At 55.4% G+C, this 12,395-nt stretch overlaps 2 protein-coding genes across 3 annotated transcripts in view; one reads left to right on the forward strand and one right to left on the reverse strand.

The window, feature by feature from the left end:
• The window catches only part of RSPH14 (radial spoke head 14 homolog), a 170,996-nt gene that overhangs the window by 82,409 nt on the left and 76,192 nt on the right, over window positions 1–12,395 (reverse strand). The window contains exon 5 of one of the 2 annotated variants that reach the window (XM_074206431.1): window positions 8,218–8,343. The exons of the other annotated variant lie outside the window; for it this stretch is intronic. Coding sequence (XP_074062532.1) covers window positions 8,218–8,343 — 126 coding nt within the window. The remainder of the gene's footprint in view (window positions 1–8,217; window positions 8,344–12,395) is intronic. 2 annotated transcript variants of the gene reach the window in all.
• The window catches only part of GNAZ (G protein subunit alpha z), a 46,402-nt gene continuing 36,231 nt past the window's right edge, over window positions 2,225–12,395 (forward strand). The window contains exon 1 of the mRNA XM_074206433.1: window positions 2,225–2,947. Coding sequence (XP_074062534.1) covers window positions 2,225–2,947 — 723 coding nt within the window. The remainder of the gene's footprint in view (window positions 2,948–12,395) is intronic.

The following is a 12,395-nucleotide window of genomic DNA, read 5'->3' on the forward strand; positions in this document are numbered from 1 at the left end:
GTCCTATGAGCCTATGACCCCTCTCTAATCCTACACCAAAGTCCTATGAGCCTTTTGGCTGCCATATCACATTGTTGATAGATAATGGACCCCCGAGTCTACCACAGCTCCCAGATCTCTTTCTAGATAAGCCTTTCTCCTCTTGTACTTGTAAAGTATGATTTTATATTAAAATTAACTCAAGTCCAACCTTCTTCAAGAAACCTTAGCTCATTCCATATTCTATTGTTAATGCTTGTCTTTTTTACTAGTTCTAAAGGAAGTCTTATCTTTGGATTGCCCATGGACCCTACTCAGGAAATGCTAAGTGTTGCTGCATGCTTTAGGAGGAACTGATGAGGAGTGACCAGAACACTGAATTCTGGGATTTGAAGGCCCTGGTGGGCTATGACCCTTAGCATTTGAACTGAATTCTGATCCTCGACAATCACACTTTTCTCTCCATCTTCTCTCCCATCTGTTCCCCTCCTAGGGGGCTTGGGCATTCATTCTCCTCTGACCTGGACTTTTGCAGTCTTTCTCATCTCCAGACAATCCTCCAAACTGCCAAGAAACAGATCTGACCATGTCCTTCCCCTGCTCAAAAACCTTTGGCCAAAACAAGCCCACTGGCTCTTCAGCCTGGCACCTCAGGTCCACCTTTCCAGCCTTACTCCAGGTTACTCTCCTCCATCCACTCAGAGTTCCAGAGTGCCCAGATTTCATGTTCTCTTTCTGCCTTTGGACAGACCACCCCATACCCAAAGCTCCTCTTTCTTCATTGTCTTTCAGAACATTCCCAGGGCCCAACACTGAGCTGTTGGTGTGGAATACAGTTTGGGGGGAAATAAATGAATTCCCTTTGAGCCTCAGCTCTATAAAGCCTCCCCCTCCAGCTGTCCCTTACCACTGACTCCTCAAAGGCCAAGGACTCCAGGACTGGCCTTCCCTTCAGTTTCTCTTGAGAATTATTAACCCCTCCCATACAATGAAAGTCTCTCCATATCACTAGGGTCCAGTCAAGTGTCTTATGACAAGGAGGTGCTTCAAAAACCCTGCTGAATTTGAAGGTCCCATAGGATCTCTTTGAGGACAATGCTCCAGAAATATGAACTGTCCAAGAGATATCTCACAGGCAAAGCTGGGCCATTCACCCCTGAAGGACTGCAGGGTTCTGGTGGGAAGGGCATTTCCAGGCCCCGGGATCCTCGACAGAGGGGACTGGGGAGCTGTCTAAGGTGACACAGGCAGGTGTGGCAGCGTGCCTGACTCCAACCCGGGGTTCCCGAATCCCTGTTCAAGTAGCTTTCTATTAAACCAGTTTCCTCCCCCAAAGGAAGATGGGGGGGGGGGGCAAGGCTGTCTCTTCCAGGTTCAGTCACCGGCGGGTCAGCGTGGCAGCTATTCCATCCTCCTTTCCTGCACAAGCCCAAGGGGTGGGGCCCAGGTGGGGAAGCTGAGCCAGGACTCAAGGGCCAGGAGCAGAGGGAGGGAGTGAAGGCGCAGTGAACACAGACTGGGCTGGGCAGGCCGGGAGTCAGCCCCTAAGCCCAAGGCCCAGGCCAGACTGATGCCTTCTCCCCCCCTGTCCTTTGTTTCAGGCACACCGGGCAGAACAGGGCCGGGCGGGCCAGCGGCCGGCTCCAGCTAGCTGGGCGGGAATTGGGACACAGAGAGAGACTGTTTGTTTTCCTGGGGCTGGAAAGGAAAGGGCGTCCGACCTGCCTTTGTTCAGGGGAACACATTCCCGAGGCCGGAGGCAGCGACTGCCCCTGGCTCCTCGCAGGCCGGCTTTGCCAGCCCGGGCTCTCGGCGCTGCCCTCCTCGGCAGCCTGGGGGTGGGGGGGAGACGCAGGAGGATGCGGCCGGGGCCCCGCTTCGGCTCTCATTGCTCCTTCTCTCTGTCCGGCAGGTGGGGGCCGAGCGGGCCCAGCTCTGAGCAGGAAGAGCCCCAGCCGGGGGGGACGCAGGCAGCGCGGCGGCGGCGGCGGGGGTCTCATCGGGGAGGCAGCAGCTGAGCCACCGGAGACGACGGAGCGCCGAGGCCGGGCGGCCGGCCCCCGGCCCCAGCCCGAGGGCGGGCGCCGCGGCATGCGGAGGGGGCCGGGGACCCGCTTCCTCCCCGGCCGGGGAGCGCCATGAGCGGCGGCGGCGAGGCGGCGGCCGGCCCGCGGCTGCCCGTCGGCTGAGCCCCGCCGGGGCGCCCGGCAGCCCGCCCGCCCCCTCGGCCGGCCGCGGCTGGACCATGGGATGCCGGCAGAGCTCGGAGGACAAGGAGGCGGCCCGGCGCTCGCGGAGGATCGACCGGCACCTGCGCTCCGAGAGCCAGCGGCAGCGCCGCGAGATCAAGCTGCTGCTGCTGGGCACCAGCAACTCGGGCAAGAGCACCATCGTCAAGCAGATGAAGATCATCCACAGCGGCGGCTTCAACCTGGAGGCCTGCCGGGAGTACCGGCCCCTCATCGTCTACAACGCCATCGACTCGCTGACCCGCATCGTCCGCGCGCTGCAGGCCCTGCGCATCGACTTCCACAACCCGGAGCGCGCCTGCGACGCCGTGCAGCTCTTCGCGCTGACCGGGCCGGCCGAGAGCCGGGGCGAGATCCCGCCCGAGCTGCTGGGCGTCATGCGGCGGCTCTGGGCCGACCCCGGCGTGCAGCGCTGCTTCGGGCGCTCCAGCGAGTACCACCTGGAGGACAACGCCGCCTACTACCTGAACGACCTGGAGCGCATCGCCGCCCTCGACTACCTGCCCACCGTCGAGGACATCCTGCGCTCGCGGGACATGACCACCGGCATCGTGGAGAACAAGTTCACCTTCAAGGAGCTCACCTTCAAGATGGTGGACGTGGGGGGCCAGAGGTCCGAGCGCAAGAAGTGGATCCACTGCTTCGAGGGCGTGACGGCCATCATCTTCTGCGTGGAGCTCAGCGGCTACGACCTCAAGCTCTACGAGGACAACCAGACGGTGAGTATGGCGCGCGCCCCCCGCCGGGACCTGGGGGTCTCGGGCCGGCCGGGGCTGCGCCGGGCGGGCCGGGGGGCGGGCCGGGGCCTCCCAACGGGGCTCTGCGTGGCGTCCGGTTTAAACCCCGGCCCATTCTCCGGGTGAGCTGCGGAGAAGGGGAGAAGAGCCGGAGCGCCAAGGGACCCCCCGACTCCACAGGGGCTGGGTCACTGCTCCCCGCCAGCCTAGGAGAGAGCCATGCGCCTCTTGGCCTCGACCTCTTCCTGCCCCGGACTCAAAGGTCCGGAAGATTCTGGAGTCTCTGGAAAGGCAGAAGCGAGGCTGGCGGTGGGAGCGCAGGTGGGGTCTGCTGGCTGAGGGCGACTGAGCCTCCCATCACGGACAACTTTCGGTCCTTGAGCGAAACACCCTTGGGGGGGAGGTAATGTCCTCCTCCCCGACCCACGCGGCCCCGGGGTCCTGGCCATCTGGTCCCATGCGCTCCCTAGACCAGGGTTCCCTGAGTTCCTGCAGCCTTCTGCTCACTCTGGGCACCACTGCCCTCTCCGGGCCAGCCTCGGGGCTCTCCCCAGAGGGCACAAGAGGACGGCAAAGGTTCCCCAGCCGGGCTCCGCCTAGCCCCCGTTCACGCCCTTCCCCCCTGCGCCAGTCCCCAGTTCTCTGGTCACCGGGAGAGAGAGCCACTGCCAGGGGCTTGCCGGGCTTGCCAGGGAGCCGGCAGAGAAGCTGCAGGGCGAGGGGCTCTGGGCTGGAAGGGAGCCTGTCAGGACCCAGAATCAGAGGACACAGAACTGGTTCCACCTCACGTGGTTTCTCAGGGGTAGAGGCAGGATTTGAACCCCGGTCTCCTGCATTCTTTGTGTCCTCCCCAGGTATCAGGATCCAAGCCCAGGGTCCTCAGAGATAGAGGGAATGTGAACAAGTCACAGAGCCTGTGTCTAAGAGGTCACAAAGGTTTCCTCACCCAACTCCAAGAGGTCTGGAGGAAGGAGAACCCAAGCCAAGGCTCCGGCCTAGAGCCGACCATCCAATAGGATGGCTAAACATAAACAAAGAGAACTCTTACACGCTAAGCACACCAGCCCAGGCACCCCGGGGGCCTCAGGGAGGCCGATGGGCCTGCCTGGGGTGGGGACAAAGGAAGCCTTTGGGTCAGGCTCTTGTGACTCCTCTGAGGGGTTTCTTATCAGAGTGGGTTGCCATTTCCTTCTCCAGCACATTTTACAAATGAGGAAACTGAGGCCAAGAGAGTGAAGTGACTTACCCAGGGTCACACAACTAGGCAGTGTCTGAGGTGGGAAAAACAAGTCTTCCCAACTCTGTCAGCATTTGATCATCCACTGTGCCCCTAGCAACCCCCCACATTTCTACTTCTCAGTTCGATAAACTGAGACCAGACAGGGAAAGGGGAACATGACCTGACAGAAGACATGGGTTAATAGGGGTCAGGACTGGAACTAGCTCCTGGATTCAGGATTTTCCCCAACCTCCCCCAGCTGAACCCCAAGGATCCTATCTACCATTGGTTTCTTCAGTACCTGCCTGAGACAGTGCCCAAAATACTATGAATGACTGCCTTCAAAAACCAGGAAAAGTCCCTTCCCTGGCCCCAACACTGGACAATGACCTGAAACCAGGAAGGGAACTGGGGGGTGCCACACTGAGCCATCCAGGAACCCCCTCTGTCTCTATCTCTGTTGTCTTTCTCTCTCTAGTGCTTGTGTCTCTCTCCCCCTCTCTCACATAAACACACACACACACACACACACACACACACACACCTCAGCCCCAGGTATCTGATACCTCCCTCTTTGTCCCACTGCGTCTTGGCCTCAGGCCACGATGTCCACTGGCTGTGTTGAGAAACACAGCTGTGTGTATGTGTGTGTGTGTGGGGGGGGTGATGTGAAGTGCCAGGACACTGCCTCTGTCCTTGTGGAATGGAACCCATTTGGCAAGCTGAGAGAATACTCTGGTGAACCAAGGTCAGTCTCACTGAAAGCTTATGCAAAGAAAAGGCCCCCACTGGCCTGGGGGTGGTCCCCCTTCCTCCTCCAAGGTCTGCCTGCTGTCTCTTCATCTCCTTTCTAGCCCACTCCCCAGTGCTGCCTGACCCTGAGCTAGAGGCATGCTCTACCAAGAATCAAGTCACAATCCCTATCTGGGACATGCAGTCTGGGGCCCCTTACCGCCTCTCCCTTCTCCCACCAGCCCACTGAGACAGGCCAGTCTGACTCAGAGAGGAGTGATTGAAGATGCTGGACACATTGGTACTAGGCCAGCAGCTTTCCATGCCTTCACCCTTGTCCTGGGTGGTACCATGGAGGGAGATAACCCAGTGCAAACCTGTACTCTCACTACTGTCTAGGAGGGGAACCATGGACAAGAGACTTCTTTCTGAGCCTCAGTTTCTGCATCAGTGCTTCCAAAACAAGGATAACTTTCAGAACCTACTTCATCAGGTCATCAGGAAAGAGCTGAAGAGACTGGTCAAGTGTCTGTTGAAGGGAGTGGAATGGAATACAGGGTGGGGGTGTCCCTTTGGTCTGCAGCTGTAGCTGGTGGCTGGGTGTTATTCATCCTTCATTCTCGAGGGCCACAACATCAGGGAGGTGATGCCAGGACAAGCACATGAATTGGATTTGAGTGGGGGTGCCATACTAAGTCCCCAGCCTCACTTTCTCCTCCAGAGCCATCTGGGTCCAGTGGCCAGCTATGGGTCAGGAAGACTGGAGGGGGCCCTGGATGTGGGGTATTGTGACATGGCTGGTGGGTGGGTGGGTAAAGATGAAAGGAGTCTTTCAGCTAAGATGCTCTCAGATTTTTTCAGAGCATTAAATCACTCTTTAAATCCATGCCGTAATTTTCAAGATTGCCACTTCTTTCCTAGTCTCCTCTGGTGGCTACTTCCTGAGGCCCCAGAAGTTAGGGAAGGCCAAGAGGCCTTCCCTAAGTTACCATAAAGAACCCAGGTCCCTCATAAACCCAGGGCTGCCAATCAGCTTCCAGCATAGGACATCTTGCTGGCCAAGGTAGTGTTTTCTCTTGGCATGAGGCCTAGCCCTATGGATGTGCTTCTGAAAGCCAACCCAACAGAAGAACATATGTACCCCCAACCCCTCATCCCTATCCTGCCAGGGAGATGTGGCTGGACACCAAGCAATCCAAGTGAATAAAGAGCCATTTGGTGTCCAGAAAGAGGGACAGGATGGTCCCGGAGCCTCTATGAACAGCATTGGGGCCGGTTCCAAGCAGCTCTCATGCTCATACAAAGGAGAAGAGAATCTGAGTCTCATTTAAGGGGATTTAACCAAGAGAAGACTAAGAAGGAACTGGTTGGGGAAAGTGCGGCCACATTCAGCCAGGGCCGACTTGGAGCCAGGGCCGACTTGGGGCCAGGGCTGGCTTGAGGCCAGGGCACAGGAGGCAGGCGGCTCACCCTTTCTAAATCTAGAATTCTCTGATGACCAATGGCTCTGCTTCCCTCATCCTCAGGAAGGAAACAAGACTCCATGAAGCTTACCAAGGGATAGATGCTGTGCTAACCAGAGTATTTACAAACATTCTGCTTGATCTATATTACCACCCCTATTTTACAGCAGAGGAAACTGAGGTACAAACACTTGTGAAGTAGCTGAGGCTAAATTTGAAGTTGAGTCCTGGCTTCAGGCACAGAGTCATACTCTAAAGGGTCCTGGGCACTGGCTGGTGCAAACTCTATTTTACAGAGAAGGAACTGAGGCAGGACAGGGGGCTGGGGGGGAAGAGCACTATCTCAGGCCACATTCTTGTGGCTCAGCTTCCTGCCCCCCTCGGGGCTGGAGGGCATTACAGAGCAGGACGGCTCTAAGGAGAAGCCCCTGGAGGTGTGGGGACCCCAAAAGTGGAAACTGTTCTTGTTTCCAGGGCTGATGCCACTGTTGCAAGTACCCAATGAGGGAGTCTGCCCAGAAGTCGGGGGCAGGGCGCATGGGATCTCCCTGCTCTCTCTAGTGAGCCCCACATTCCCAGGTTTCGAGCTTGGCTGGCTCCTGCAGAGCATTGGCAAAGAGGTCAGAGAGGGAGGGCATGCTCCCAGCATGAGCCAAGGTTATGGGAACTCTGCCAGCATGGGCCCTGTACAAGACTGATGCCCCTCAGTGCTTCTAGTGTCCCTACCAACTCATTCAGAGGCTGATCACAGCAGACACAGTTTAGTGGAAAGAGCAGGGAAGTTGAAGTCCTGGGATCTGGGCTCAAATTCTAGCTCTCTCCCTTCCTACCTCAGTGACGTTGGCTAAGTCTCTTCCTCCACCTCCTGACCTTTGGATTCAGGATGAATTAAAAGAGTCTCTAAGATCAAAGTAACCTAATATCCCATCCTGTGCCTCCTCTTGTCCCTCGGAGCCCAAGAGGTGAGGCTGGGCCTGCACTCTCCGGCTCCTCTCATCCTCCTCCCCAAGGCCCTCCAAGCCCTGGAAGAGGCAGCATCACATTCATTCTCTCCCTTCCAAGAGTCACAGCCCTTGAACCGAGGTCCCAAGGCTCCCCACACCGTGAGGCCTTCTGGATGTCCACCCCAGCCCGCCAAGCCCGGGATGTACCCTCGCGGTCACCAGGCCTCTTCTAGTACGGCCTCAGTTCTTCCCAAGAGGCCTTCCCTGAGCCACCCAGCTGTAAATGCTCTCTCCTTTCCCAAATGACCTGTAGTCACCCAGTCTCCAGAATGGAAGCTCCCTGAGGGTAGGGAGGTTGGGCTGTGCCTTTGGATCCCCAGCTTAAAAATGTGGCCCAACCTGAAGGCCCTCTAGTGCTCTTCTCCACAACTACTCAATGAAATAGGTCATGTAAGGATTAGTCTCCCCATTTTACAGATGAAGATCCTGAGGCTCACGTGGCTGGTGAGGGTGTGAGGGAGATTCCAAGTCAAGTCTCCTGGTCCCTGTTCCAGCCCCAAACCCTAACCACTCTGTCACACTGCTGTATTTTATGCCCTAATGTCACAGGTTTTAGGTGAGGTAGAGGATGGAGTCACAAGTCCAGACTGCAACTGCTGACTCAGTTGTCCACCTGCTATGTAGGTTCAGGCACCTTTCCAAGCCTCAGTTTCTTCATCTGTAAATAGGGATCATAAAAGCTAGGCCACCTGAGTCTTGTACCCACTTAACTAGTGGGGTGTCTTGGAACAGGTCACTTCCCAGTCCTGGAGATTCAGTTTCCTCCGCTGAACAATAAGGGGGAGTGGACTCGATGGACAGCAGAACTTGAGAGTCTGTAAAAGGCTCTTTTACCTTCAAAGCCTTGTGGGCCTGCTCCAGCCTGCAGGGGGCTCAGGACCAGGCTCCCTCTCACTTCTCCAGGGTCCCCTAGGAGGTAACAAGGGTCCATACCAGCTTCTTTACTTCTAAGGAAGGAGCCTTGAGGAAACAGAGACAGAGACTCACTGGGCTAGCCCTGAGTTTAAAATTGAAGCCTTAGTCCCTCCCTTACATTTTTTTTTTGCTTTATACAATTTTTCTAATTACATGCAAAGTAGTTTTCTACATTCATCGTTTTATAAGCTTTGAGTTCCACATTTTCCTACCCCCCCCATGGCAGCAATTTGATATCAATTATATATGTATGATTGTTTTTTTAACATATTTCCATATGATGTTTGTCCTTCATTTTCAAAAAGACCATGACATCAGAGAGGTGAAGCCATGACAAGCCCATGAATTGGGTTTGCTAAGTCCCTAGCCTCATTTTTTCCTCCAAAACCATCTGGGTCCAAGGGCCAGATATAAATCAGGATGACTGGAGATGGCCCAGTATGCAGGGCAATCAGGGTTAAGGGACTTGCCCAAGGTCACACAGGTAGTAAGAGCCAACTGTCTGAGGCTGGATTCGAACTCCCAAGCTCCTGAATCCAAGGCCAGTGCTCTATCCACTACGCCACATCTTCAACATATTTCCATAATAGTCACGTTGTGAATGAATAGTCACAACAAATGGGGTGGGGGAAGTCATGAGAAAAAGAAAAAACAAAAAAGAAATCTTAAACAGACAACATAGTCTGCTTTGGTCTCCTTCAGAGTCCCCAGTTCTCTCTGGAGGTGGATGATCACGAGTCTTTTAGAATCGTCTTGGATCATGCGGAGAAGAGCCGAGCCGATCCTAGGTGCACAGTGTTCTCCCGGCTCTGCGCCCTTCACTCGGTGTCAGTTCATGCAATGTCTTCCACCACATTCATATGTTCAGCCATTCCTCAGTGGATGGTATCTCCTCAATTTCCACTTCTTTGCTACTACAAATATAAATAGTCTAAATATTGGCATACAGGTGGGTTTTCCCATACTGTTATTGAGGGGTCAAAGAGTATGCGCAGTTAGGCAGAGTGCAAACTGCTCTCCAGAAAGATCGGATCACACATCCCCCAATGATACATTAGTTCCCCAGATTTTCACAGCCCCTCCAACATTTGGCACTTTACTTTTCGTCTCACGGATCGATCTGCATTTTTTCACATGACTAAGAGAACTTTCACTTTTTCATCTGAGGACTGTCTCTTCATATCCTTTGATCATTTAACAATTGAGGAAAGACTTGTATTCTCATAAATTTGATTCAGTTTTCCATGTATTTTAGCGATGAGCCCTTTAGCAGAAACACCAACTGTAAAATGTTTTCCCCCAACTTTGTGCATTCCTTTTAATCTTGGTTGCATTCCCTTCCATTCTAATGTTCATGTTGTTGGGGGGGGGGGTGCCCAGGTGGCCAGGAGGGGTCAGAGACCTGGCAGCAGGCAAGAGGCCACCGGAGGCCAGGGTGGAGGGCTCTTAAGAATGGAGTCCAGGTCATTCCTACCAACTCTGCAATGTGAGGCAGGACTTTGTGAAAGCTATATGACTCTCCCTGAGCCTCAGTTAGCTCATCAATGAAATGGGTGTGGGGACTCCCAGATTCATTTGAGCTTTGACAAGTCTGAATTAAGAGACCAAAGATCAGGGTCCTGGACCCCCAAGCCTCTTAGTCAAGTCTTTTTAATTCTTTTCGGAGTTAGGGAGCTGAAGCTCCAGGACAGCTGGAGCTGTCCTCTGGAACCTGAACAGACTCCATCTGGAGGCTTCAAGAAAAGGCCCATTGTCAAGCTGACCTATGGCGAAAGGAGAGCAACAAGGTTGGGAGAGGGACTAAAGACTGCGTCCATCTGAAGGTGGATTGGAGGAACAGGTCTGTAAGGCTCAGGGCAGCCCAGACTCGGGGGGGGGGGGTTCGGGACCCCTGCCTCCCAGGGGTCAGGAGGAGAGCTTTCAAAGAAGCAACAGGACTCAGGAAAACCATCCTGGCCCTCAGCTCTACGGCAGTCAGGACCAAGCCAGGTCTCCATCCCTCCAAGACTTTCAGCAGTCTCCTAGGAGGGGATGGTGGCAGCAGGAGGCCAGTCTCCAGCCAGGAAGAACCAGAGCTCAGAAAGGGAAGGTCCAGCTGTGGGCAGTCAGAGGCTCGGTCCCAGCATCCAGGAGTCTGTGCCCATCTTCATTCTGTCAGAGGAAGGGTCACAGAAGATGGCCCCGAGGCTCCTAGCTGGCCCCAGGGCATCCCCAAAATACTGACAAGGAGAGGAGACTCTTCATGAAGGCCTCCAGGGAGCCAGGAACATCCCCAGCTCCCCAAATAGTCTAACCTCCCAAAGTAGCTCTAAGTCTGAGGTTCAAGAAAAGCTGAACAGCTGGCCCAGACAGGTGCCCTTCCTCAGAGAAGGAAGGGAGGGAAGGGAAGAGGGAGAAAGAGAGGAGCCTGATCCTGGAGGGCACTGGCTGAGGTTGTGGGGGGCAGTGCACTGTAAGGGTATGGCCGGATCATGGGGGCCTGTGCGTATTTGTGTGCATGTTTGTGTGGAGTTTGTTGGGTCTATGTGTGCTGGAGGGTTTGGCAGTATTAAGTGTGTGTGTGTATGTGACTGTGTATGTGAGTGAGTGTGTGTGAGTATGAGGGTATGTGAGTGTGTGTGACTAAGTGTGTGTGTGCAAGTACAAGGGGGTGTGTGTAAGTGTGAGTGTGAGTGTGAGAGTATGTGTGAGTGCAGGTGTGTGTGTATGTGTGTGTGTGTGTGTGTGTGTGTGAATGGGTATATGGTATATACATAAATCTCTGTATGTGGTGTGTGTGTATGTGAGTGTGAGGGAGGGTGTGAGTGTGCCAGGTGTCCCCAGCATCTCTCTATCCCTTAGTTGTCACTACCTCCTTCCTGCACCAGGACAAGGTGGAAGGAGCGCTTTCTGGCCGGGTCAGGGCCGGTGGGCAGCAGGGGCAGAAGTGGAGCCGGGGCCAGTTTCGAGAAGGAGCTGGGGTCAGAGGCCTCACTAAGCCTGGCACGGGGCCAGGGCGGCGGCTCCCGCCACATGGGGCAGTTCCAGCGAGGCCCCAGTCTCTGGGTCCCAGCCACATTTTTCCTCCCGCCCTCTCTCCACGGAGCCAGGCGGGTGTGGAAGCAGCATCCACCCCGGCTGCCTCCACCCTGCGTCACTGTGTTACCAAGGAGAAAAGGAAGCCTGGGAGTCTCCAAGCACAAAACACCAGGAAGATCCAGGCAAAGGCCAAAGAGAAGCCACACATGGGGAGCATCTCGGACCTGGCCTGAGAAGAGGGCAGGGGCTCTAGGCCTTGTGAGGGGCATCCCAGGCTTCTGGAGAAGAACCGTGTTCAAGGACAGCAAGCCAAGCGCCAGGTCTTTCCCCTGGCACCCCAGGCCGGGGTCCCCAGGCAGCCACTTTTCCTATCTGCTTGCAGTCTGAGAGGCTGGACCAGTCGGAGAAATCCCTGAGAGATGTGACTCTCGGTCTGGAGCTTCATTCCTTCAGCATCAACCCCTCCCCGCCCCCCCCCCCCCCATAAATGCAAACCTTAGGAGAGAGAGAGACCTCCTGGCACCAGGCCTGTGCACAGGCTGTGCTAGCTCCTGCCACCTCCAAAAGTGTCCTCAAGGGATGGGCTGTCCTGTGCCACCCTGTCCCCAGAGGAAGACCCCATGCCATCCCTGGGATGCCAGGCCCAGCAGCTCTTCTGGAAGCACGTTCTAGGCATGTCTTGGGCAATGACCTACGTCGACCTCCTTCCTTTCTCTGGGGGTTGGCGGGCAGAAGCAAAGAAGAGGGACCGTGGGACCAAGCCAGAGGGTGCTCCTAAGGGCCTTAGAGGCTGTCCTGTGCAGCCTTCTCATTCTGTGACTGAGGCCACTGGGGCTGAGAGAGGAGATGTGATGTGCCTGGGTCACACAGTAGGTTCCTACAGCAGGATTTGAAATTGGGTCTTCATGATTCCAAGGCAGCGCAATCCATTCACCATGTTGCCAGAGAGAGCTCAGGGAGACAACAGCAGAGCCCCACTCTCCTCCCTTCCTACTCAGATTTCACTTGGTCCACAGATACGTCAGAGGGTCGTCAGCTGAGGTCAGCCTGGGTCCATCCATGATGGACAGTGGTCAGCG

This window comes from Macrotis lagotis, chromosome X (assembly GCF_037893015.1).
Source record: "Macrotis lagotis isolate mMagLag1 chromosome X, bilby.v1.9.chrom.fasta, whole genome shotgun sequence".
NCBI lineage: Eukaryota > Metazoa > Chordata > Mammalia > Peramelemorphia > Peramelidae > Macrotis > Macrotis lagotis.